Source organism: Diplotaxodon limnothrissa, linkage group LG10 (assembly GCF_057381915.1).
Source record: "Diplotaxodon limnothrissa isolate DT_005_m linkage group LG10, D_limnothrissa_male_GT1.1, whole genome shotgun sequence".
Classification (NCBI taxonomy): Eukaryota; Metazoa; Chordata; class Actinopteri; order Cichliformes; family Cichlidae; genus Diplotaxodon; species Diplotaxodon limnothrissa.
The window spans coordinates 16,549,638-16,575,825 of NC_140605.1; the positions used below are offsets into that span (position 1 = coordinate 16,549,638).

The window sequence follows — 26,188 nt, forward strand, 5'->3', positions numbered from 1 at the left end:
CTACGAGATGAATAATTGAAGATTTGTGAATTGTATTGATATTTCTCTGATATTTCAATGTATCTTGTTACCACTCCTCTTAACACGTTATATTTTAGATTGCCTTTTACTCAAATCCGGACTAAAAGCACACTTTTTCCTCTGATAGCTGCAAATATCTTTTGGGTTTTTTGGGGGGGGATTATTTACGGTACAGATTATGCAGAGAAAACACAAGGGTGGAACAAACAAATGTTTTGTTTTGTTGCATTGTGCATTTTATATGTGCTAAATCTGTTACTCAATGGATCTGATAATATAAAGCCATTTTCTCTGTTGAGTTATTTATTCATGCTCTGTGATTTCGTTCTTTTTTTTATGAAAGTGCCATTCGACATGAGCTGCTCAGTGCTCAGAAAATATACCATTCCTCACTCATTGCTATTGTATAGTGTTCATGTGAAATGGATCTTAATATGTGTACAGAACGTGGATAAAGATGAAAATACACTTGATTATATACTTTGTACACAACTGTGTTGTGTGTTGCTTCTTAGAAGTTCCCTAAAATAATTAACTTTATTTGACTTTTCTTCTTGGATGCAACATTGTGGGTGAGCACAATGAAAAGAATGTAGTTTTTAGGTCAGGACAGTTCGGCTTCATGGTGTGGTAAACTGTGTGACCCTTGTTCTTGTATGCTTCTGCAACAGCTGTGGGTGTGCAGTCCCTGCAAACGGACAAAGTTAATATAGTAGTAAAATAAAACTAACTAAATTTCAAATAAGAAACTGACATTTTCAGAGGGTTAAAAAAAAGACTTTGAATATAAAAAATACAGTCAGTCTTTTTGTTTTAGTAGTTTTCAAGTTGGTCTCACTTTTTCAATTAGCAAATCGTAGCAAATGCGTTTATAGTGCTAAATATATAAATGCAAATAAAATGTAAAGTAATCAAAACTAAACTGAAAGTAAACATTTTAAACAATAAAACAAATCTTTAGCACTGAAAACTGCAAAGTAAGTAAAAATAAGCCAAAGAGAAAATAACTTTTTAACTCTATATTAATAAAAGCTATGAAAATAACACGGCTATGATAACCTTGGTACAGATGCTGACATGTTTGTGAATGTTATACCTCAGAAATGTCTTATGAAAATTTGGTATATTTAGCACAAATATTCCCTTGGCCTCAATGATGAACTGAATAAAGATTGTTGGTCAGAGGTAAAAGTCACTGTGACCGTACCCAGTCCCATAATAGTGATTTACTCTACTTAATTTTATGAGAACACCTGGAAGAAATATCATCACACCTGGCCCAAACATCGACCGGGACTCAAGGATCAACCATGCAGTGGCCAAAGATCACTATGACCTCATAAAATATGCTTTTGGCCACAACTTAAGAGTTCCTTTACCGAGTAACAGAAGATTTCCAACAAATGTTTAATATTGTAAAGTGATGGCATCTTAAAACGGAAAGGTCAACAGTAAAATTCCCTGTGGCATCATAATGTTCTGTAAAACATAACTCAGGAGTAGGAGGTTTGTGTGTGTGTGTGTGTGTGTGTGTGTGTGTGTGTGTGTGTGTGTGTGTTTGACTGTGTATGTGTGTGCTTCTAAGTTCAATAAGAGGACAGATGCAGAAGCAAATGTAAGGTAAGCTAGGGTAAACCTTAATGAAATTTGGAGAAGAATAACAAAAGGTGCTTCAGGGTTATTCAGGCAGGCAAACAAAAAAATAATTCAAACAGAGAAGAAAAATTAGATTTATCCAGAAGAGGGGGGGTTCATATTCCAATGAAACAATGAAGAAACACAAGGAGACATGCAGAGAGAAGCAAGAACACAGGAAGGTGCACAGATGAATGGACAGAGGGAGAAACAAAAGGCTAAATATAGCAAGGTAACTGGGAACAGGTGGAAACAATGAGAGAACCACAGGAGTGTGAACCACATCCAGATATGAAAGGCACACAAGAAAAGTAACTATCAGATTGACACAGGGAGCGATAGGAAAAAGTGACAAAGAAATTAATACAAAGGGCAAACAGGGTGGAAAGAAAAACAGACTAAAAAGAGAACAATGACTGGAACACTCCAAAAGTTGATTATGTTCATCTGGACATAGCGTTTTATGGGAGAAACATTTCGTCACTCATCCAAGTGACTTCTTCAGGCTCAGCTGGCTGCAGGTTTCGCCAACCTACTCCATGCTCAAACCAGCGTTCCTCCCTGTCCAGGATGTGTACATCCTCATCATTGAAAGAGTGTCCACTGGCCTATAGGTGTAAATAGACTGCAGAGTCCTGGCCTGACGAGGTAGCTCTTCTGTGTTGCGCCATCCGCTTCGCCAGAGGTTGTTTGGTTTCCCCGATGTATAAATCCTGGCAATCCTCCTGGCACTTAACAGCGTACACTATGTTACTCTGTTTGTGTCGGGGGACCCGATCCTTGTAGTGGATCAATTTTTGGCGCAGCGTGTTTTGGGGTTTACAAGCCACAGACCCGGTGTTTAGAAAAAATGTGTCTCAACTGCTCTGATACTCCTGACACATATGGGATCACTACAGGTTTTCGCTTAGGCAGCGATTGTTCTTCTCTCCTGGATCGGCTGAAGCTTTCTTTAGGCGCCTGCCCAGCTTTGACAAATGTCCAGCTGGGATAACCACATTTACTCAGGGCCTTCTTGATGTGATGTTGTGATGTTCTTCTGCTTCACTGGCCGCTGTGTCTGTGGGGATGGTGTTCGCTCTGTGTTGTAGCGTCCTGATGACACCCAATTTATGCTCCAGTGGATGATGAGAGTCAGACCTTAAATACTGATCCGTATGCGTAGGTTTGCAGTACACATCAGCTTTTAGATGTCCCTCATTACTGATGGAAATCTCACAGTCTAAGAAGGCTAACTTGCCACTTTTCATATTCTTCCTGGTGAATCTGATGACTGGAACAGGACGATCGTGACCGTATTTCACGTTTGGTTGAATACTGAATTACTCACACTAATTCTGGGAGCCAAACAATAGTGCTTGTGTAGATTTTCTGTGCTGCAGGGTTGAAGATGTATGTGCAGCCATGTCTTTACTCAGTGTTGATCCCGGCTACATCTTTGTCTCTTATCAAAGTCAGGCTCGTGGGACATAAATCCATCTAGCACTTTTCATTCAATTTCTTTAAAATCTTCACTACATCATAGAAATCTGGCTAGAAATGAATAAAAATTTAGATTAACCCCTGTTGCCTTACTTACTATAAGAGAGTAATTCTTGCAAATTAGCAGTGTAACATATTGATTGCTTCCGTTTGTCTGTTAGTGCTTGGGACCAAAGAATCTTTTTAGGATAGACCAAAGACAATCACAATGACGTCACTCTACAAAGGCTAACAAGACAGGTTAATACATTTAACATGATGAACTAGTATTTGCACAAATTGCAGGTCGTGTAATGTGCTAAAAATGGGTCTTACACTTGAATTTCATCATCATTTTCTCACTCCTCTCTTTTGCTCACGCACTCTCTTTTGGACTCTGCGTTGTTCTGGCATGTTAGTAGCTCCTGGATGTCTATTATTTATAATGAAGCACCTTCTTATACTATCAGAGTCCATTGCAATGGAATATCATGATCTCTGTGAGGCTTAAATGCAATTTAAATAGTCCAAAAAAAGAAAAGAAAAGAAAAGAAAAGAAAAAGAAAGACAAGATAAATTCTCATAAGAGATGCTAGTGATTTGTCCACAGTGTGACCCAATCAGGTCTGACACTCGTGGACTTTGTTGTTCCCTCACTTGAGTACCAAGCACTCAACTTGGGTTAAAAAACAAAAAACAAAACATAAAACATGCATTTCAAGCTGGTGACTTAGAGTTTAAAAAAAATTGGTAATTTAGAAGGCAGGAAGTGTTATGAAAAAAGTTACTATTTGGTCAAATTATTAAAAATGAGGGAGTGTTTGTGGAAACTAGGAGTCAGGCTATATCAGGCTCTGCTACACTGAGTTTAGTCAGTCTTTATTTGAAATCCTTCAAATAAAGTACTAGAATATTCCCTTAATATGTGGAGCAAGTCTATATGCTGATATCATATTACTAACTTTGAGGCTACAGCACATGAGGAGTTCCCTCACAGTAAAAAAGTATGCCACCGCACAGCATTTATCAAAGGCAAATTTGGTTATCATCTTCAACTACAGAACTACAATAAGGATCAGCAGCCTCATGATAATCTTTGACAGCGGCACCATGTTGGTGTTGTTTGACTACCCCCTGCTGAGAACATGTGGAACTGTAAGAGAGGAAAGCAAGTCGGTGACGTTGATGTGATGTAAGGTTATAGTTGCCTGCACTTAAGCAGCCATCAGTTTATCTCAAGGATGTTTATCACCAAAGACAAGAATTTAAAGAGACTGCATTTCAAGCCAGCAGGATGACCCGTCCTATCAGTCTCTTTGTGCTGATAGTGATGACAATAATCCTGTGGGGTAAGCAAGGTGTGGTGTCAGTACGGTTTTGGTGCAGCAAGGCCTGATCTGTGCTGACACTGTGTATCAAGGAGGGTGGCTACAGGATATGATAAGCCACTCCTGAGCATTGCTGAGGTATCACAAGGTTAATTCAACAAAACAGCAAAGGCAGGGGAAACAGATGACGGCTGATATGGCCTACCCTACACTGAAGCTGTAGGTATAACACGCGGGGATTTAATTGGAAGGGGGAACAGAAAAGTGCAGGAGCAGCTTTTAGACCTGATGCACCTCAAGCATAGTAATGTACGACAGTAATGAGTGTATTTTATCCATCCATCCATTCTCTTCTGCTTATCCAATTCAGGGTGGGGGTGCTCAAGCCTACCTCAAAGTGTGTATTTTAATTAACATATTTTTTATGTGTGTGTGTGTGTGTGTGTGTGTGTGTGTGTGTGTGTGTGTGTGTGTGTGTGTGTGTGTGTGTGAGCGAGCAGATGACCATCAATGATTAATTTCCTTTGGGATTAATAAAATTTTATGAAATGAGCAACCACTGCTCAAACAAGGTTTTCTTTTTACTGTAATTACTATGTAGTTATTTCCAAGGACTTCACAAGTAATTATATGTGTTTCATAGCTTCTCTTCATATCTTGACATTTAACCTTGGCTATGTGTCATCTTCCCACAGCCGTGATGTTAACTCAGGCATCACTCCCTCCACATAACTCTGTAAATTGAGAGAAAATGAGTGCATCCATGCTCTTCCACTTATCCAAATCAGGATCACAGTGGGATTGGAACGGTACATCCTGGATGGGTCACCAGGATTAAGACAGTGACAGACTATTTGTGTCTTTGGACTGTGGGAGGAAGCCACTGTACACCGCGAGAACATGCGCTCCGCACAGAAAAACCCCAGAATGGACTCAAAAGCAGGACCTTCAACAGTGCTAACCATCGCACTACTATGCTGACCATCCAGCCATCCATTTTCTTCCACTTATGAGAAAATGAGTTATTTTATATTAAGGAAGCCAGCTCATATATACACTATATAGCCAAAAGTATTCACTCACCCATCCAAATAATTGATTTCAGGTGTTTCACGCTACTAAATATTTCACAAGTCTGTTAGTATTAGTGGTATTATAACAAACTGGAAGCAAATGGGAATGACAGCAACTCAGTCATGAAGCAGTAGGCTATTTAAAATCACAGAGTGAGGTCTGCAGATGCTGAGGTGCATAGTTCACAGAGGTCACCAACTTTCTGCAGAGTTATAGCTGCAAAGGGTGGGCGGACATTATATTAAACTCTTTCGATTAAGAATGTCAGTCAAGTTCATATGTGTGTGAAGGCATATGAGCTAATACCTAGGGCAATATAGTATATTTGCACAAGAACTTTTTTTTAACATGCCCTCAATAAATAGGCAATTTTACAGACAAAGATGGTCGGAGATGTTCTTTTACTTTAAAAGAACAACTTTTTTATTTGTAAAGAGTTTATGTGTACTGTCATAAAAACAAGAGATCGTTGGCTAATGTTGCAGAATGGCACACAAATGCGAGTTCTATACTATTTATAAAGAATAAATATAAAATATAAATGTAAAATTTTTACCTATCTAAAAATTAGCTACGGTACCTACCTATATGTAGGTCCAATTCATCTCTTCAAGCATGGACAACTGGGATTGTCAGGTGGCATCTGGAACTGAACCATTAGCAAGGTGAGGGTCTTTTGGGATTGCAGGGAGCAGTTTAGCAGTGTGGCTGGCTTAAATGGGGGTTAGCTTGGCCTACATTAACCTGAGCTAGCTGGTAAACCCATATATAAGAAACGTCTACATAAATGCCAGGACCTGAAAGTAAACATTCGGGACCTATTTATTTTTATTAATTTGTTTAGGTAGTTTTGTGGTTGATTGGTTTGTACTAACATTACATTTTAAGAATATTTTAAAATAAAAGAAGAAGAAAAAGTCCTCATCATGACGTCAGTACACATGGCCAATCAGCGCCATGGGAATCTCTCTCGGTCTCTCACTCACTTTGCGGCCGTGCGTGCGTGCTTGCGTGCGTGTGTCAACTAGTTGTTAGCAGAGCTAGCTACCCAGTGAGCTAGCTCGTTGAAACATTTTTTGTTTTTGTTTAGTTTTTGTTTTTTTACACAGGGTCCGTTTATACCAAGAAGCATTTGTTGTTCGTCATGAGAGGGGCCCACGGCTCCCCATACATGATGTTTGTCACCCAGTCATGCCAAAGAGGAGCACGGCCTCTCGGGAAAAACGATAAGTTAGCTAACGCCAGCAAAAAGTGAAGCTACAGTTTTTTAACAGCCGATTTCCTTCCTAGCTAGCATCCTGAGACGGAAAGCGCTGAGATTTTGCATGAACTGGATGCGGAAGGAGGATATAAGCCAACCTGGACAGCTATTGCTAACTATGAGCTATGCTGGGATCCAAAATCGGAGAACATCTCACTGTGAGCACAATTATTAAATCTATCAAGCCAGCGTGAGATAATAATAGCTAATGACTTTCACCTACCTATTAGCGGTTAGCGTTAAGCTGTCTTGTTTTAGGGTGACGTTACAGTTACCCAGTCAACGATAGGGACATCAAGATAGAAATGCTTGCTTATGCGGCCTAGCATTAGCCGGTAACTAGCATTAGGTATCCTAATGTTGTCTGTCAGGCAGTTTGAGGAGATAATCTTCGGGTTTAGGTCATGTTATCATATTCACTGAGGTCACTGAAACCACTGGCGGCTGCCCAGAGGTGAGAAATGCACAGAAATCTTTGTAATATACGATGAGCTGCCAGTTAGCTTGCTAGTGCCTGTCACAAAACTTAATCTAGCTGGCACAACAATGGCCTGGACGTGAACATAGGGAGTTCATGCTGTCGGAAAACCGAATATGTCAGATATGTCATATATCACATACAGCTGTTTTTGTTTGTGTGAAAGACATCTAATGGCAAATTATGTTTGTTATAATCGTTGTTTCACGTGCCATTGCTAGTTTATGTTATTCTTTTGCATTTATCGATCACTAAAACGATTCTGTCACTTCAGTTGCAATAAAGGATAATTAGTGTCCTGTGATTTAATGTAATTAAGTAAAGGACAGATGAAAGAAAAGAGTAAAATGTTAAAGTAAACATACTAAATAGACGTTATAAGTTGCACCTGAAACAAAAAGAGCAACACTAAACTTATTTGGTGATTTTTATTAGATTTTCAAGATTGTTTTTCCATAAAATCCAGTGTTTAAAGTGAAGCTTCATAAAAGAAAACTGACTAATTGTGATCTCTCTCACAGATGAGCACTTGTTCGTGCAGTCATTGGGTTACCAGTGTGTCAAAAAGTCACTCTGCTGATTACCCACCGAGGATTGGGCTAGAGTGTGGCAACGCTGGTGCAGGGAGGGAGCTTATACTGGCACAAGAATATGCAAGGACTCTTTATCTCAGCTGAAGTGTATGCATATATCTAAGACACAAAATTGCTGTGCTTGATGAAACAGTCTTGGTCAACCTGCCATGCCCCATGGACATGCCATCGTAGACACAAGATACCGTGGCTCAAACTGCTGCACAGTTTTTTGAGCTACAGCCTTGGGGGAAGCGTTTCAACTTTTAGTTGAACCTGAAGGTGGAGATGGGTTCCCAAGCTCTTCAGATACTGCGGCAGGGCGTGTGGGCTTCGCTCACTGGAGGGTGGTATGTGGATCCCCACCAGAGCACATTCTCCAACTGCTTCCACCTCTACCTTTGGATATTTCTCCTGGCTTTCCCCTTTCTTCTGTACATGGTAAGTTCATTTTCCTATCACCATAGGAGCTACCAAAATAATGCACAAATCCTTTTAAATCAGTTTTCAGAAGTTAGCCATGATGACATGATAGCTTCAAGTAATTTCACTTATATAGGTCAAATCACAAATTTACCTCAAGAAGTTTAATAATCCGTTTCTAACTTGCATGCCCAAGCCCTTTTTACACATTGGCAACTTCAACTGACTTAATCATCTCCCAGGATTATCATGTGTAAAATGGGTCAAATACTATGTTTTGAATAACATGACTGCATTTTTTTAATGATGTAAACTGTATGAGAGACTCATTCAGCACATATGCATGGGATAATAACTTTATAGTTTAACTTCTAGTGCTTGTAACAATAGGGGGAATAAAAACTAAGGGTGTTTGCCTGAACTTGTGTGGTTAAATTAAGATCCTGATTTAAAACAATTCCATAATAAGTTTGAAATATCCAGCTATATTTAACACCTCATTTCCAATTAAGCTTCCTTCCTGGTTCTAGTTCTTTGACGTGACTGCCTGGTCTCATTTTTGTAATTCCTCTCTTTAAATTCCAACTCCTTGTCAGGCTCTTCCTCCAAGCTTGTTGGTGGCAGGTGTGTACTCTGCTGTGGTTGCTGTATTTTTTACTGCCATTAAAGTGGTAAACTACCGACTTCATGCAATGTTCGACCTTGGGGAGATTGTAGAGAAAAAGCAGGCCTCACTAACAGCTGAAGTGCCAAGGACAGAAGAAGGAGAAGAGGGGTCAGGTGCTCATGAGGGGAATCAGCACAGGTAATGTGATGTGTCTTAAAGAAAACTTGCCTGTTGCGATGCTGTGACTTGCTGAATTCTTTGGGAAAAAAATTTCTTCCTGCATGTGACTATTTCACAGGGATAGTCATGTTGGTGTAGAGATGACTGTGTTTCGGAAAGTCAACTCAACACCCCCAGTGCGTTGCAGCTCCCAGCACTCTCTGTTTGGATTAAACCAAGTGTCGGTGAGGATTACCATATTTACTAGCATGCAACATTATCTCTTCTGGCTTCCAACATTTCTCCAGTTCTATCTATTAGAATTTTGGCACTAAGGCTTACTACAAGATGTAGCAAGCTTTAAAAGCTAGCAGGTGGTATGGCTACAGGCAAAAAATTAAAAAAATAGACAGCAGATGATTGAATAAACCAAGTTACTGTTTAACCCAAGTACACTTGTTGCTATGATCTTTCTAACTCGTAGCTCCTCATTAAATGCTAATTGGTCTGAACCTCCCGTGGCTTAGTGCCAGGTTAAAAAAATTTGTATTTTCCATGATCAGTATGCCTGTAATAGTAGTTTGCAAGATTTTTTTTTAGTTCAGTACCAAGCTAAGGGGGGATTTTTTAAGTACTTAGCGATGTTCTTATGGTTTCGTAATGCATAATCATGTGTATCAGGTGGTTTAAAGCATTGTGTATATTCTTTCTTACTCTTCAGGAATTCTTGCCTCAATTGGAGGATTCAGGGGGTACTAAGGGTAAGCATCTAAATGTTTTAATTCTGCATACCATATTTTTATTTTAAATCATGATGTATATAATAGATAGTCTGACATTTTTATCCAAGCATATGTTTTAAATTTGTAATTTCCTTTTATTTCAGATATCAAAGAGTTAATGCGGGAACAAGGAAGCAATAATGTGATTGTCACGTCAGCTCAACGTGAGATCCTACGTCAGAGTTCCCAGGACCCCATTAGTAAGTCTGTTATGTTTCACTGTTTAGAAATGAGCATTAGATACTGGAAACAATGTTTAATCCTTCCTGTATAAGTCAGGCTGTAAGTATATCAGTATTTTCATACAAATTTAGGAAAGGGGGGGGAAAAATGGAATCTTGAGAAACATAATTCACAACGTCAGTGTTACAGCTTGCAAAAGTGCATTTCAGTCTAGGGGGTCCTTTTGTCCCTCTGTGGGGGGATACTCCCACTAGGTTTATATCTGGGACTCTCCACCATTTGACCTCAGAACTGAAGAAGCTTCTCGGATGAGAGGTGAAACGTCTTCAAGTAACTTAAAGAAGTCTAGACGCTTTTCTTTGCAAGCTCCTTTGACTACGATGACCTGGATGACTGAGAACCTTCATAGACATTTCAGTCTAATGTTTGGTTTTCTTACCGTACAGGGGCTCTGAATGGGGTCTCATCCTGCATTGTTGCCGCTCTTGGAGGTGAGTTCCAAGGTCTTGTAGGAGTATCTGGAGTGTCAGCTGGATTTGAAGAACCTGGAGCCTTGTCTATCCCCCCTTCACCCTCGAGTCAAGAAGATGGAGGCGAGAAAGAACACTTGCAAGAAGTGGAGATGTTAACAGAACAGTTGTCTCATCAGAGTTCCAAGGACAATGATTTGGGGGCTTACTCTCCCCTTGGCCCCTCTGCTGAATCTGAGAGTTTGGGAGATACTCCCCTAAGCCCTCTTATAAAGAGTAGTTTAAGTGAAGAACTCAGTGAAAATCTGCTGGGTTTAGGCCTTGACCCTGTGGCTTTTGCTCCTGGGACTGAGCTCCCCGGCAGCCGCAGCGGAGTAGCACTAGCTGCTGGATCAACAGACAGTTGTTTCAGTGCTGGTGGAGCTACCACAGACCGTGAGACGCTAAGCACTGTTAGCAGTTACCGCAGTGAAAAAACTGATTCAACTCAGCTGGAAAGTCCTTCATTCAGCCAGTCGCGGCCTGTAGATGGACAGGTTTCTGCCTCAGCACCAGCGATAGGGTCTGACATCCACAAGCCCACAGAGGATTCAGCAGTGCAAGATGGCAGTGATACTGACAATCTGTCAGACAGTGTGTTACTACGCTCCCCTTCCAAAGAATTCTCCCTCAGCCAGGGGCTAGACCGGACACTTGTTGAAGGAGAGGATCTGCCATCTGTACCTTCTGATATTGCACAGCCCCCTCCTCTCCAGAACTCTTCCCCTTCAAGTAGTGGCCACTCAGAGGTTTGTGAATTGGACAGGAACGTCCCAGTTCCTCCTCTACCCCCACCTCGGCAGACCAATTCAGTGCCCTCAGGGCTGGCCCTGGGTCTGGTGTGTTCTGAGCCTGCTTTGCCCATATCTTCTACCCCATTCTTACTGTCTGAGCAGCCTGCTCTGCAGTCCCAGCAGGTTGTACGCCCTAAAGACTTAAAGCTGCTGCGGGCCAGCGGCGGTAGCATGGGGCACAGGCCAGGCCGAAGGAAAGCTCCAAGAAGGCGCGCTGGAGCTGGCAGTAGTAGTTTTGACTGTGGCTCTTACAGGCGTCACCACAATCATAGACAACACAGAGATTACATACCAGTGCGCAATCGACTCGGCACTAAGGCTTACAGTGAAAGTTTGTTTGAGGATTCCAGTGACGAGGACGACGGCAGTGACATGAGTGCAGGTTCTAGCCTGGGCTCTCAGCGCCGATACAGCTCAGATGATGATGACGATGATGATGATGACTCTAGTTCCTCTACCTCCTGCTACTCTCCAGACCTTGCTAACACTGGCATTACATCGACTCTTCCCCCTGCTGCTCAACTGCCTACTCCAAGGGAAGGGGATTTACCCGAAACTGCTGGCCCCTCACATCCTCGTGCTGCTCAACGCTCTTCTAGCACCGCTAGTGCTAAGACTCACGCAAGAGTGCTAAGTATGGATGGGGCAGGTGGAAGCCAGAGCAATGCAGTGGCTCTGCCCTCTACTCTGCTTGCAATGCCCTCCACCTCCACGCCTGCACCTCGGACTCTCACCATCTCTAAGTCTGATCTGGAAGCCCGGACTATACACTCTGATGGCTTTGCTGGAGCTCACCATCATCGCTTGGATTCACTTGGAGGCTCTTGGACTGGCAACCAGATGGGCTGGAGAACAGGAGAACTGGTTGAAGAGGGGGCTGTTGGAGGTGGTGAGTTTGCAAATTTTCAGTCAAGAATATATGTTTTAACTTACCCTACTGAAACAGTTTTCATCATGGTTTGGAGGTCTAACTAATTAAGAAAGTTAACCTTCATAGGGAGTCGCTGATAGTAAGGCCTATTTGTAAGGCATCAAATTGTTGCTGATATTTTTTTTCTGTAATATATTTGATGACAGACCACTATTAATTTGTACTTAATTTAATCACGAGTAATGACTCCATGGTGTAGTGATTAATACATATACCTTATTTGTGAAAGATTTTATTTAAGATGGCGAAGAGACACAAACCCAGCCTTGGGGTCTCACAAGCTAGTGTACTGTGATCTAACTAGATGTATCTGATATGATCCCTGTGTTGGTGTTGTCCCTGGTGATCATAATTAATATTGGTCCAGGTTCAACATTGCAAGTTATATTGTCATATGGAAAAAACTGCCAATGTGTACTAAAATCCAAAACGGGGCAGTTGTGGTTTAGGATGGGTTACGGTTATAATTATAGAGTTACGGTTATAATTATAGAGTTAAGGTTAGAGTTTGGTCCGAATTTCTTTCCACGTCGCAAAACCATGACATCACAACAATGTGATTGGTCACTTGCAATGATGAACCTGGCCCATCATTAGCTTCGGTGATCCTAGAACAACATTGGCACATTGATATCAGATTGTGCACTATACCCAAGCCAGTATAGAGGTGACGGTTGTGTCAGGAACTCCATCTGATATGAAGTCTGTGCCAAATCAAACATGGGTTCCATGTGCTGTGGCAATTCCTTTGGAAATAAGAGAGCAGCTGAAATTCTATTACTTTTTTTTTAGTTCCAAGTAACCATGAGGTGTGATCAGAAAGCTCTGGAAACGATTCTGTAAAAATCTAAAATCATGCCTGTATACCCATTCAAGAATATATTATACACTGCACCATTGTAAGTGGAGCTGCTATATTTAGATCACTGTAGAAGTCCTGTTATGTCTTCTACTTATGTCTCAGTAGCGCCTGTTGGATCTACTCCAGTGTATTCCTTCAACTTAATTTTCATTTTCAATAAGTTTACAGTGTCACTATCAGACAAGTGTGCAATAAGAGCAAATAGCAAGAAAAGACTATGTTGCAATGTATTTGCAACTCTCATAGGCTCGTATTTTGTCAGGTAATTGTAAAATGCAGTGTTTCTTTTTCGGCTTTTCTGTTCTAAGATTTTGTGTAGAAATTTCACCAGAACCTCAATCTGTTTTGCAAAGGAAGTATGGTCTCATTAAGAGCTTGTTTGCACTTGGAGGGGCTGATGCCCTGCATAATCTGTTATCCTTCAGAGGTTGCTGGCGATGCAGGATTTTCAGCTCTGTGTGTCCACCCTGCAGCTGGATGTGAGACGTCATCTCAGCCGAATTTCTCCCAGATATCTTCTGCCTCTCTATTACCGGAGAGACCCAAAAGTGTTCACCGCCAGTTCCCCTTAGGTTAGGTGGTTATGAGGAAAACTAGATGCTTCATTGATTGGGTGGGGTGCTGTTTTCAAGTGGAGGGCCATAAATGGCACCTAGCCCCAGAGGCTTTGTCGCACATATATAAATTACTTGGAGCTGACGGCAGGTTTTCGGCTTTGGGGCATTTCTTGCTGCTCCTGAAAAATTGTTATGTCCTGATTAGGAGAGACAGTATAACAACAGTTGTGTATACAGACTGTCTGAGTAGGGCTGCTCGATTATGGCAAAAATGATAATCATGATTATTTTCACTGAAATTGAGATCACGATTATTTGACGATATTTATTTAACCCTTTAAGACCTAAATGGTAAATGGTAAATGGCCTGTATTTATATAGCGCTTTACTAGTCCCTAAGGACCCCAAAGCGCTTTACATATCCAGTCATCCACCCATTCACACACACATTCACACACTGGTGATGGCAAGCTACATTGTAGCCACAGCCACCCTGGGGCGCACTGACAGAGGCGAGGCTGCCTGACACTGGCGCCACCGGGCCCTCTGACCACCACCAGTAGGCAACGGGTACTATAGAACCAAGTCCACCAGAGCTTTTTTTTTTTTTTTTTACATGCTGTAGTGCCATTTGTGGGAGCATTTCAAGTTGCTATACATCAATACAACTGTTATAGCCCATATTTTAATAATATGTATGCATTAAGTCCATAGTAATTACATAAATTGCAAAAAAGTGCAATAAACTACAAAAAATATTGAAAATCGCTTTTGTTTTGTTTACATATATTTCTACTTGGAGAAATTTAAGAGGTTTATCCCTCAAAACTTTAAATACAATAAAGTTGCAAAAAATAGTTTACAACAACAGGAAATTTATTTTGAGTGTCTTCATAGTTTTATTTTGGAGATACAGTTTTTATATACTGCAGGAAAAACAAAAAACAATCCTATGATGCAAATTTGCAAAGAAAACAGCAGGTGCATCATTTCACTGTGGGAAGTGTTACGAACAGCTGATGGATCGGCAAAGCGTGTTTCTGGAATATTATGTTTTTGTTCCTGCAAGCGCTTTTTATGCAGTTTTTGCAAAGCTTTATGTGGAAGGAAACCGTGACCGAGGACAAGCTGATGGCATCAGATGTAAGTACAACTCCTCCGGTTTCATATGCAAAACAAATTATTGCGCTAGCTTACACGGTTCAGGTTCTACAGGGATTTAAAAATAGTTACACAACACGGAGCGTGCTGCTCTGACCGGATTTAAAGGGTTAACAATGACTTTAAAAAATAATATAAAATAGTGTGCAACACCACTGAAGTTTTTTTACCTCTCTTTTCAACCAACAGCAGTCACTCTCCTCTCCAAATAACTTCTGCTTAGCTTTCCGAGCTTCCCTCGGGTCCTCTTAATCAGCGGTCTCCAACCTTTTTTGCGCCACGGACCGGTTTATGCCCGACAATATTTTCACGGACCGGCCTTTAAGGTGTTGCGGATAAATGAGGGAGGGGCTAATAATCGGCTCAGTCATTTTTAATGATCGTTGAAAGCCCAGATCGTAATCGTGATTAAAATTCGATTAATTGAGCAGCCCTATGTCTGAGGCACTTGCTGTGTGACATTACACAGCCTGGCTCACACTCTGATTGTGTGGAGCAGTGAACACCTCCTGTCATTATGTGTGACGCATGTTCCCAGTGCATTGAACACTGGAGTGGAGCTACAGAGGAAATCCACTCTATGGGGAGTGGAGACTCAATCCCACAATAGTCCACCACGTCTGAAGGTGTTCGTATATTTGTTTGCATCATACAAAAACACAATCTCCTCTTTTCTTTTCCCTAAAAAAATTGAGGGCAAAACATTAGGGGAGCTCACCCATGGCCAGGCGCACTGCTATAACAGTTTCCCTGAGCAGGTTGAGGGAGCAGTGGCTGTCTTTGATTTTGATTGTTCCATGATGGATCTAACTTGTCTTCTCCACAGCCCGGCGGTGGACACTGCCTTTGCACAGGGGCCTGGTGTCACAGGTGTCACAGAGCAGTTAGCTGAGACTGGCACCTGAAAGGCTGAATTTAAATGAGTTGGGTCTCCCCCTGAGGTTGATTGAGACCATTCAGAGTGCAAGAGCAGTTTCTGTATTCTGACTTTATGAGGGTGTGTATTTGAGAGATGTGCAGCTGCGAACAAAATTTCTTATCAGTGCTGTGTTAGAATTGTGTTAGACTTCCTTCAGGTTTTGCTAGATAAGGGAAGAGCATTTTCCTCTAAAGTGTTTGGCTGGAATGTCAGGCTGCCATGTTGGCTTTGGTAATGCACCAAAGAGATTTAACTACAGTTTTAGAGTTAGTCTTAGTCTTTTTACAGCTTGCTTTAGCATCAATGAAAAATAACAGTAACTGTAAGTTGCATGCTCTATCTACCTACACATCATGTCTGTAGTTTTCAACTGTAATAGGGAGGTTTTGCACCCTAATGCTGCCTTCATGCCTGACATTAGGGATTCTACCTATAGCTGCCCTGCACAGGAGCTGTTAGCTTTTCGCCCCCTGCCATTTGGGGAATGACAGCCAGAGGTGGCTGATCTTTTGCGTGGATCAAGGGGTTAACCCCGGTTCCTTGAAAACTGAATGAGGTATCTCACTCGCACTTTGCCCATGCAACTGGACAGTGTCAGTAAGGCATCAATAGATTAAAAAAAAAAAAAAAAGGAAAAATGCTGACTGATATTTATTTATTTAGTCAAAATTATTTGACCTTTTGAATTTATTAAATTTAGTCATGAGTTAGTTGCTTTATGGTGTAGTAGTGGCACATAGAAGAACAGCACTAAGAATGCCTGGACCCCATGGTCTTGGTGATAAGAGCTTCTGTGGCTTGTCATGCCAGAGGGCACTTACCATAGTGAGATGCCGCATTTGAGCTTCAAAGAAATGAAGTTACCCTGGGCCCGTTTAAAAAAAAAACAAACAAACAAAAAAAACAAAACTATTAACAAAATCCTCACAAAACTAAGCTCGAAATTAAGCAGGCAAAACAAAGGTATAACTGTATCTTTACGGAATAAAGCATGAGATTGGGGTTTGAAAGAACACATTCAAATTTACAGATGTAACAGAATCTGCTTTGAAGTGTCTGTTTTGTGCACAGGAACAAGAATAAAGAAAACATTTAGAAAATAATATTTTATTCAAATTTATTTTTTAGGTTATTCTATTTAATCAGATTATTTTAACATTGTGTAACATAATACCCTATATGGACAAAAGTCCCTCTTAATCTTTAAATTCAGGCGTTTTCACTCCCATTGCCAGACTTGCATAAAATCAAGCCCATAGCCAAGGAGTCTGCCTTGAGAAACATTTTTTCAAGAATGGCTCATTCTAAAGAGCTCACTGAGTTCAAGCATGCCAGCCAGTTTGTGAAATTGCTTCCATCCTAGATATTCCACTATCAGTAAGTGGTATTATTGCAAATTGGAAGCATTTAGGAACCACAGAAATGAAGGCTCAAACTGTGTAAAGTTATAGAACTGGCTTACTGACTGCATATAGTGCGCAAAAGTCTTCAAAGCTCTTTTGAGTCAATAACTGCAGAGTTCCAGAGCCCCCAGCACAAAACCATCAGCACAAAAACTTTGCACCAGCATTTTTGTGGCATGGGCTTCCACAGCTGAGCAGCTTTTACCTATATACTGTATGTATTAATGTCAGGTGTTTCCACTGTGTGTTATACTAGGGATTTTCCTAATTTCTTAGTCGACTAAATGAGGAAAAAAAAAAAAAGACTGACTAGTCTGAAACTTAGGAACACTCAGGTAATAAGTTCCATTTGAGAAACTTTTATTGGAAAATGTCAAAAATTAATAACATAGGTATTTGAAACCATTTATCACATTCTTCAGTAATGAATCATGCCGCTTAAATGTGCAGCACCTTGCAGCATGCATTATCAATATTACACATTATACTCCAGATAGACAACAAAGATGAAAAACACTTAAAATAAACCGATGTTAAAGATGATACAAAACCAAACACGTTCCACTAAAATATGACAAATTAACATCTAATAAATCACGACTTAAAAGTCCCAAGCATTATGAATGATGCACACTGTTCGAAATTCATGACATCCACTTCAATAAAAGTTAGAATCTAAAATAAAACAATAAATCATCCATCCATTTTTTTTCTGCTTATCTAAAGTCAGTCAGACATCCTTAGCCGTCCCCTTTCAATGTGAAGGAGTAGCTGCTCTTCTTTGAACCCCTTCCGAATAACTGAATTCCTCACCCTATAACTAAGGCAGAGCCCATCCACCTTATGGAGAAAGTTCCTTTCCACTGCTTGTAACAATGATCTCATTCTGATAGTGTTAACAGAAAGATCAGGCCTAGATTAACAGATTTAGTTTCCCAACAATGATGTGCCATTTGGTGGCAAATGGGTGCACAACATTTAGGACCCAATAATATACCGACATTTGGCATTGATTAAAAGTTTAATAATTAGATTAAACCACTAGTAAGTCTGGTACCAACTAGTGACAACAGCAACGATTAGTCAGTTAGTCGACTAGTCACACATATGCCTACTGTAGGAATAGTGAAAGGTAACTAAAGCACAGTGTTGGGGAAAGTTGGAAATATTAATTAAAATGTTGACTGCTGTGCTTAAACTTTATTATTTTAGTAGAACTCCTTATTATGCAAGTTTACCAGAAACATTCAGGCATCATCCAGCTTTTACCTCTTTGTACCTGAGTCATGAGAATGTGAAGAAACTATGCAAAATATTTTCTACCATCTTTTGGTGCCATTTATGGTCGACGTGCAACTTATTTTTAGCAAAGACATAGTTGTTTAGGAGGTGTTCCCATCTGCACTAAAAGATGGTTTACAAAACTGTTAATCGAATAAATAACTTTGAATGAAAACCCAATAAAGTTTTATTAAACTGTCTGTTTAACAAATTATATGAATATTTTAAACACCCAAAAAGCGCTTGTTAGGCTAATTTGATAAAGAAGTTAAAACACAAGCTTCACTATAAACACTAACTGCTAACTTAATTTACCTCTGCAAATTGACAATTTGGCTGAGGCTGCAGCTGTGCTCTTTCTCTAGCAGCAAAATCCAATGAATCCTCATCAGCAGCATAGGAGAGGAGAATGAGATGGCTGAAAGCATCTGATTTCTTTGTTATTCACTCACTGTCTTCATTTTAAATATTTTTTTGGTTTGACAGTTTGGAAAAGCATGAGTGAGATATGTGCTGCTGGTAAATAATACTGTTGTGCTCAATTACAATTCTGTTCAGATGTTTTTCTTTTTTATAAAATGGGAGTATTTAAAACAATGTTTAGCAATGAAAAATGACCGAAAAGACTACTAATACAAAAATAAGAAGCATCAGTAAGATGAGTATAAATTATTGTTTAAACCCTGATTACTACCTCACTGCTGAGACCTCAGTAACCGATCACCCCTAACACATTGAGGCAAAATCTTTTCATTAACCCATGTCCTTGCTGCTAACATGGAGTCATGCTTTGAAAAATTTCTAATAAATTAATTTTAATTAATAGTCTGGTGTGTGAAACCTAACTATCTCTTAAGCTTTATACTTATTTATTTAATAAATGAATAAATAACATAAGGACATTCTAAGTTCTGAATTAAGATAAAATGCAGTTATAGTTAAATCTTAGATATGTGCATTATATACACTGACAATGTGATGTAAATGATAAACTTTCCTCAGCCATGGCCACGGAGGAAGGGGGCAAACACGAATCAGTCAGCAGTGTAAAGAGGACCCAGGCCATACGCAGGAGACACAATGCTGGGAGCAACCCTACACCACCACCATCTACCATGGGATCTCCTCCCAGGTTTGTCATCTAAGCAAAGATGTCCCTATATTTCTGCCATGCCTTCCATATTAGTATGTTTACATTATAATGGACATAAGAATAACAGCCCAGATTAAAATTTTGTCTATATAAAGTCGTATTTTCATTAAATAATTCTAATTATAGCTCATGGAGGATGTGAGCTTTAGGAGGACTGAGTTTAGGATTAAGATTAACTGCTGTATTCATTTGTTTGCTTCCTGCAGTCTCCAGGACCTCCAGCGAGCTCGGACCTCCTCTCATTCACGCACCCGTACACTTCCCTCAGCCTTACAGTTTGCCTCTTCACTTCTACTACCCCGCAGTGGCATCCATGAGGCTTCAACATTTGACGACACATCAGAAGGGGCAGTGCACTATTTCTATGACGAGAGTGGTAAGTACCTTGTCTTGTCTAGACAGTCATTCTGTTTATCCTATTATTAAATGGGGAGATATGAGACTGAATTCATGAACAGTGGACTCTCCTTGAGTACCGATTCTTAGGACTTGCTACCTTGAAATGTTACCAGTCTGTTATTTGAGCTATTATTTTGAAGCATTATGTAAAGTAATTGTAATGTAATGGTCACTGGTATTTGAATCTACATAAAGAAAATCACTTGTCAGATTGCATTATTGTATACTCTGTCTGTGATTGCAGATTTTACACTGTTGAGGGTATTCATTTCTGCTGTGTCTCTGTTATATAACAGGAGTAAAGAGATCCTACACATTTGGACCTGCTGGAGGCGGCTATGAGGACCCAGTTCAGTAAGTTATAAAGTTTTTATTGCCAAGTGTCTTTCTTTTCTACAGACTACGAGAGTTATTGTTGTCATTAAAACATTACTAACAGCTACATTCAAGGCTGTGAAATTTTACACTTGCAGAGAAAGGGAGAGGCAGTCCCAATCTTCAAGCTTCACATCCACTGAGGTCCCAGAAGGGGCACCAGTCCTGTCCATGCTACAGCCCAGACAAGGGGCTTTACAGGGGATGCAGGTGCGCAGGGTGCCTCTGGAGATGCCCGAGGTTAGCAGTGCTTCATTGATTATTCCAAATAGGACATCAGTCGGCACATCAAAGCTAACTATCACAGACGGTCCTTCTAGATCCTGTTTCCTAATTCACACAATCTCTGAATTCTTACCTAGTTTGATCTGGATCACGAGTCTCTACAAGAGTCCCAAGAAAACACTTTGATGATTGAGGAGAAAGCCAAACCTAAACAGTACTATCGCTTTTGGGTGCTGCCTGGAAAGTGGCTGAGAGTCCGATATGATCGACTGGCTCTGCTTGCCTTATTAGACAGGTAAGACAAAACATTGGAAAAGAGAATGGATTACATTTTATTTAGTTACTTTTCTCTGTGACAGCAAAGAAAAATGTACAAAATGTACTCTGTTGCCCCTCAAATAATTAATACATAACAACATTTGTTTTTGTTTTAGTTTTGACAAATTATCAGTTCAAGTAAATATTTAACTTATAAAAGCAACTGAGTTCACTTTTAAACAGGTCCATGGTTTTGATTGAGAATTGATAGAGAAGATGGATTAACAAGTCCAACAAATTTGTTCACTCTGTATCATTTCTGAAGGCTGCTTTTCCTCTTACACTGAAGCAAAAGATTTTCATTCATAAGCAAAGTTCTTTTAAAGGATCAATTTAAAATATTTTCACTAAACAACAACTCAGAAAAATGTTATCCTGTGTTTTTCTTTCAAATACATAGAAGCTTGTGGCATGATATTATACAGGATGCATTGTAAACTGATTTAGATGAAACTTTAAGGTTTTACTATAATACTGATACTCGTTTTTTTTTTTTTTTTTTTTAATGGGTTGTTTCGTTTGTAATGGATGAACCTCCTCATTGTCACAGGACTTATGTCCAGTGGGATATTGACTTAACACTTAATACACATTTGGTTTAATTTTTTTCATGAAGCACATTTTATTTACAAGTCAAAGACAAAATTTAGATATAATTTTGAGGTTTCTCAAATATGTACTGCTGCACCTTACTTTCCCAGGAACCGCCGTGTGGGAGAGAACGTGTTTGCTGTGGTGCTGGCCAGCCTGGTGGCATTCCTGGGGTTCCTGCTGCTGCTCCAAGGCTTTTTCAGGGACATTTGGGTCTTCCAGTTCTGCCTGGTCATTGCTAGTTGCCAGTACTCCTTACTGAAGGTACCTCTTATTTATGTTGTTTCTCTTACCAAAAGTCTTCAGCAAGTAACTTAATAATCGTCACTGTATGACCAAAACTTGTGTTCTTACAATGTCATAACATATAAGTGCTCAGTCTAAACTAAACTCTGAACCCCCGTTTGGTCCTGTGAAAATCTCTAAACAGATCGCACAGGTGGAGATTTGGCAAAATCATATCCTGTCGAATTTAATCTTACTTAGAGCTTAGAGATTTGATGTTCATTTAAAAGAAAAAAGGGGGAAAAACAAATGGTTGTCAGACTTAGCCTATGTAAGACCGTTATAAGACTTTCTCTTACAACGCATCCTCTGTCAAGAGTACAATAATTGTGCAATTTAAAACAAGTCCAGTAATATGATACTGGACTTGTTTTAAAGCAATCTTTTAACATCATTGTTGTAGGAAGACTAAGTGCTCAAAATCCAGTCCAAGGGTCACAACAATTTTCAGTTAACCTGGTTAGCTAGAGCCAAGCAATTGTCGTTCCTATTTTTAACATACACGTGAAAGACATGAAGCCTAAATTCCCTGCCTCTTTGTTTTAGAGTGTACAGCCAGATGCAGCCTCTCCCATGCATGTGAGTAGTAGATTTAGGAATCCACATTTTATAAAATACTTTTGACCTTAAAATTATGGTATAACGTTGTTTCTCTCCTTGTCTGTTATGTAAAAGGGGCATAACTGGATCATTGTGTACAGTCGGCCAGTCTACTTCTGCTTATGCTGTGTGATGATCTGGATCTTTGACTTATCTGGGCGCTCTGGAAGTCTGCAGCCCTTCTCTCTCTATGGCATCATCATCTTCTCTGCGCAATTCCTGCTCTGTGTCAGGGATGTGCTCATTGGTTAGTATTATTCATGGATTCTTTTACATCAGGTTGATGTTCAGATTGACAGTGCTAGCATTGCTACATGCAGGTCTATCTTTCTTATTGCAGTGTTAATTAAATAGCCCTTAATATATCCTGATTGTAACACTGCTTTATGCAGGAGGAGGATTAGTGGGTTTTTAAACTGTAACCCATTTTTAAACACAATTTCCCCTCTTTTCATCCAACAGTGTTTGCCCTGTGTTTCCCAGTCATTTTCCTGTTTGGGTTGCTACCTCAGGTCAACACTTTTGTGATGTGTCTGCTGGAGCAGATTGACATGCACATTTTTGGTGGAACTGGTAAGAATATTATTACACGAATGGGATAATCGAATACTTGGAAGTTGAAAGTGTTAGACCATTTTTAGGAGGACAGTTTAAAAACCATGTGGTTATTTGAACACATCCTTGTGTTTATTGGTACATTTGAACAAAGCAAAGTTTGTTTTGTTTTTTTAAAATGGTCACTACACACTATCACAGTAGGCAGTTAGATGTATGGTTATTGTTTCCGCCTTGGGAAGGCCTGGCTTCACTAAACAATGCAAATAAAAATTTTAAAAAAATGAGAGATTCTGCTTGTGCATTGCTCAGAGAAACTAGTAAAAACAAATACTTTGAGTATTTCTGCCCAAACAGAATAATGAGAGTTGTCTACCGTTTGTGTCGTTGTGTCTCACCCATACCAGCCTAATTGTGTCTGATCTCTCTGTATTCTTTCCTCAGCCACTACCAGCCCCCTTTCATCTCTGTACAGCCTCATACGCAGTGTGCTGGTGGCTGCCCTGCTGTATGGATTTTGCCTCGGTGCCATAAATGTAAGTTGAACCGACTGACTGTCCCAGTTCGCACCTGTTATTAATGTGCGTCATGGGTGATCTGATCACAGGTAGACTGCTTACTCTCCACATATGTCTCAAGTGATCATTTGTGATTGCGTGTCACTTCCCGGCTCGGCATCTATGCAGACATACAGTATTATGTGTGTGAGCCACCACTCTCTTCTGCAGCAATTTATTGAAAAATGAGGAAATACGGATCATATGCAGGGCAAAAACGGAGTTTGTACAATTCTTATGAGCTTGATAGTCAAAATTTAGTATGAACACCTTTATTTTTTAATATTATGACCTCCTAGGCAAGCATTGCTGTAATTGTTAGCGCTCAGCTGTAAAAGGCTGATGGGGTATTGTTGTCACCCCTCTGGGTGGGTGAGCAGGTGACGTGAATACAGTAACTAACTAGAGAGTGAGGCGATGTAAGGTTTTCAGTATGGTCGAATGATTCATTGGTCGGTGCTAAGCGGCTTAACAGAACATTCTTGTCCAAGGACTGGCCTGAATGAATGAAAAAGCAGCCAATGGCCAAAGAGAAAACTTTGAAAGCCTGGATACCTATTGCTCAAGATCACTTTAAAAATTACAGGTCTAACTCCTTCGAAGCAAAATATAAAGAAATAAGACTGTGTACTGTAAAACAATATTATTTCAGTGACAAGTGGGTTTGATTTTTAACTGGTAAAAGGTAGAAATGCACTTCCCCTGACTATTCAGCTGGAAATTAAAAGAAGAAATCAAAACAGTGCAAGCTGTGTTTCTATTCCTTGACATGTTCAGGCAAGCCAAGTCGCCAAAAGAGCTGTTAATGTGTGATTATGTTAGTGTCAGGTGTGAACTTACTGAACACGACATGGAAGAGTTTGAACGTGTTTTTCCTATTACAGTCGTCTATTTGACTCCCCCCCCCCCCCCTTTTTTTTTTTTTTTTTTTCTCCATCAGGCACCGTGGGGGGACGCCCATGTTCCAGTACTGTTCTCCGCGTTTTGTGGGCTACTCCTGGCCTTATCCTACCACCTGAGCCGCCAAAGCAGCGATCCTACCATCCTTTGGTCAGTATTTCCTGTTTCATATCGGCAATGATGGTCTTGGGAGTCTTTATTGAATCTTCTTTTTAGATCCAGAATAGATTAACAGTTACTTAAAGAAGTCTATATAGCAAGATAGATAGCAATAGATAGCAAGTCTAAAGTGTAGTTTGTGTGTTTTACAAAGTTAGCTACAATCCAAGACACAAAAATGATGCTAATGGCCAAGAGACACTGCTGCTGTCTTGATCATCTGTGAAGACTTTGATGATAGATTGTATCTTTCTGTGGTATTTCTTGTAACTCTTTCTTTTATGCTTTTTACCCGTAACATCAGGTCACTGGTCCGGTCTAAATTATTCCCAGAACTGGAGAACCGAAACCCAGAAGAACCCCCTGTGGAAATCAAGGACCCTCTTCCTGATAAGCTACGCAACTCTGTGGTAACTACTGTTGCTCACCAGCCTGCAGTTTAATTTTTATGTAATGATTTAATTAGCTTTAAAATCAATCTGTCTATTTATAGAAAGAGATTCTTCATTCGGACCTCGTCATCTGTCCCCTCATGGCTGTGATTACCTTTGCCATCAGTGCCAGCACAGTTTTCATCGCTCTTCAAGTTAGTTGGAGCAGTATGCATGACCTTACTCTCGCATCATTTTTGTATATAGACTTAATTAAAATGTTTCTCTTTTTGCTCTTGCTCCGCAGCCTGCTCTTAGCGTTGTCTTATACATCCTGGCTGGAGTTGTTGGCTTCATTACACACTATCTCCTGCCTCAGCTCCGCAAACAGCTGCCATGGTTCTGCCTGGCTCACCCTTTGCTCCGCTCCAAAGAGTATAGTCAATTTGAGGTCCGAGGTGGGTGTCTGATTGCATCTTTTATCTTCATTCACATGCACAGAAAAATAACAACATCTAGAAATACATGTATAGTATAACAGGCTTTGGAAACTGAAATGTTATAAGTTGTTCTAATTACAAAAAGTAAGATCTCCAGCTGAAAGTGCTCTTGAGAAAACACTCCCGGCAAACTTCATAGGCTGCTTCACCAGACAATACATAACTATTTTTAAACAACAGTCAGCTGCATATTTTGAATATGATTTGAATATCATTGATTAATTAAGTAATATATATTAAGTAATATATACACTCAACACTAAAAATAAATCAGTTATTTTATCTCAAGATTTTTGTGTTAGAAGTTGTTTAAAATGATCAAATTACTGTCATGTCTTCTTGAGTTTATCTTTAAATATTTTACAGACAATTTTTGCAATGTTTTTAATAGTGCTAGTCAGCCACAACTTTAAAAGCATCTGCTTAATATTGAATAGATTCTCCTTGTGCTACTAGAATAGCTCTGATTCATCAGAACATGGACATTGGAGCCTTGGGGTGTCTGGCACTGAGATGGTGACAGTGATAGTTCCTGTGGGCCAGTTTAGGCTTGATTTTTGAAATTTAGTGGGCAGGCCTGGTCTCTTTATTGAATTCTTCAGGCAATTTCTAAGCATTTTTGCAGTGTGGTAGAGCATACAAGCCTGCTGGAGGAGGATGGGTGTTTCTGGGAGTATCGTTACAACCCAGAAACATCCACATGAATCCCAAGTGAGTAACACTGATCTCACAATCCTGCAGTGATGATCAGATCAGTTTTATTCATGTCATCTGTCAGTGGTTTTATTGTTGTGGCTAA

The 26,188-nt window shown here is 40.0% G+C and overlaps 1 protein-coding gene across 1 annotated transcript in view; it reads left to right on the top strand.

Moving 5' to 3' along the window:
• Positions 1-6,521: 6,521 nt before the first annotated feature.
• Positions 6,522-26,188, top strand: part of LOC146624147 (pecanex-like protein 3) — a 33,607-nt gene continuing 13,940 nt past the window's right edge. Inside the window, exons 1-21 of the mRNA XM_085364484.1 lie at positions 6,522-6,938; positions 7,780-8,271; positions 8,850-9,058; positions 9,159-9,264; positions 9,741-9,780; positions 9,906-10,001; positions 10,431-12,176; positions 19,404-19,533; positions 19,761-19,930; positions 20,250-20,307; positions 20,427-20,568; positions 20,691-20,848; positions 21,573-21,726; positions 22,294-22,326; positions 22,423-22,594; positions 22,810-22,920; positions 23,347-23,438; positions 24,400-24,509; positions 24,823-24,928; positions 25,012-25,104; positions 25,197-25,347. Of these exons, the coding sequence (XP_085220610.1) occupies positions 8,119-8,271; positions 8,850-9,058; positions 9,159-9,264; positions 9,741-9,780; positions 9,906-10,001; positions 10,431-12,176; positions 19,404-19,533; positions 19,761-19,930; positions 20,250-20,307; positions 20,427-20,568; positions 20,691-20,848; positions 21,573-21,726; positions 22,294-22,326; positions 22,423-22,594; positions 22,810-22,920; positions 23,347-23,438; positions 24,400-24,509; positions 24,823-24,928; positions 25,012-25,104; positions 25,197-25,347 (4,030 nt within the window). The 5' untranslated portion in view covers positions 6,522-6,938; positions 7,780-8,118. The remainder of the gene's footprint in view (positions 6,939-7,779; positions 8,272-8,849; positions 9,059-9,158; positions 9,265-9,740; positions 9,781-9,905; positions 10,002-10,430; positions 12,177-19,403; positions 19,534-19,760; positions 19,931-20,249; positions 20,308-20,426; positions 20,569-20,690; positions 20,849-21,572; positions 21,727-22,293; positions 22,327-22,422; positions 22,595-22,809; positions 22,921-23,346; positions 23,439-24,399; positions 24,510-24,822; positions 24,929-25,011; positions 25,105-25,196; positions 25,348-26,188) is intronic.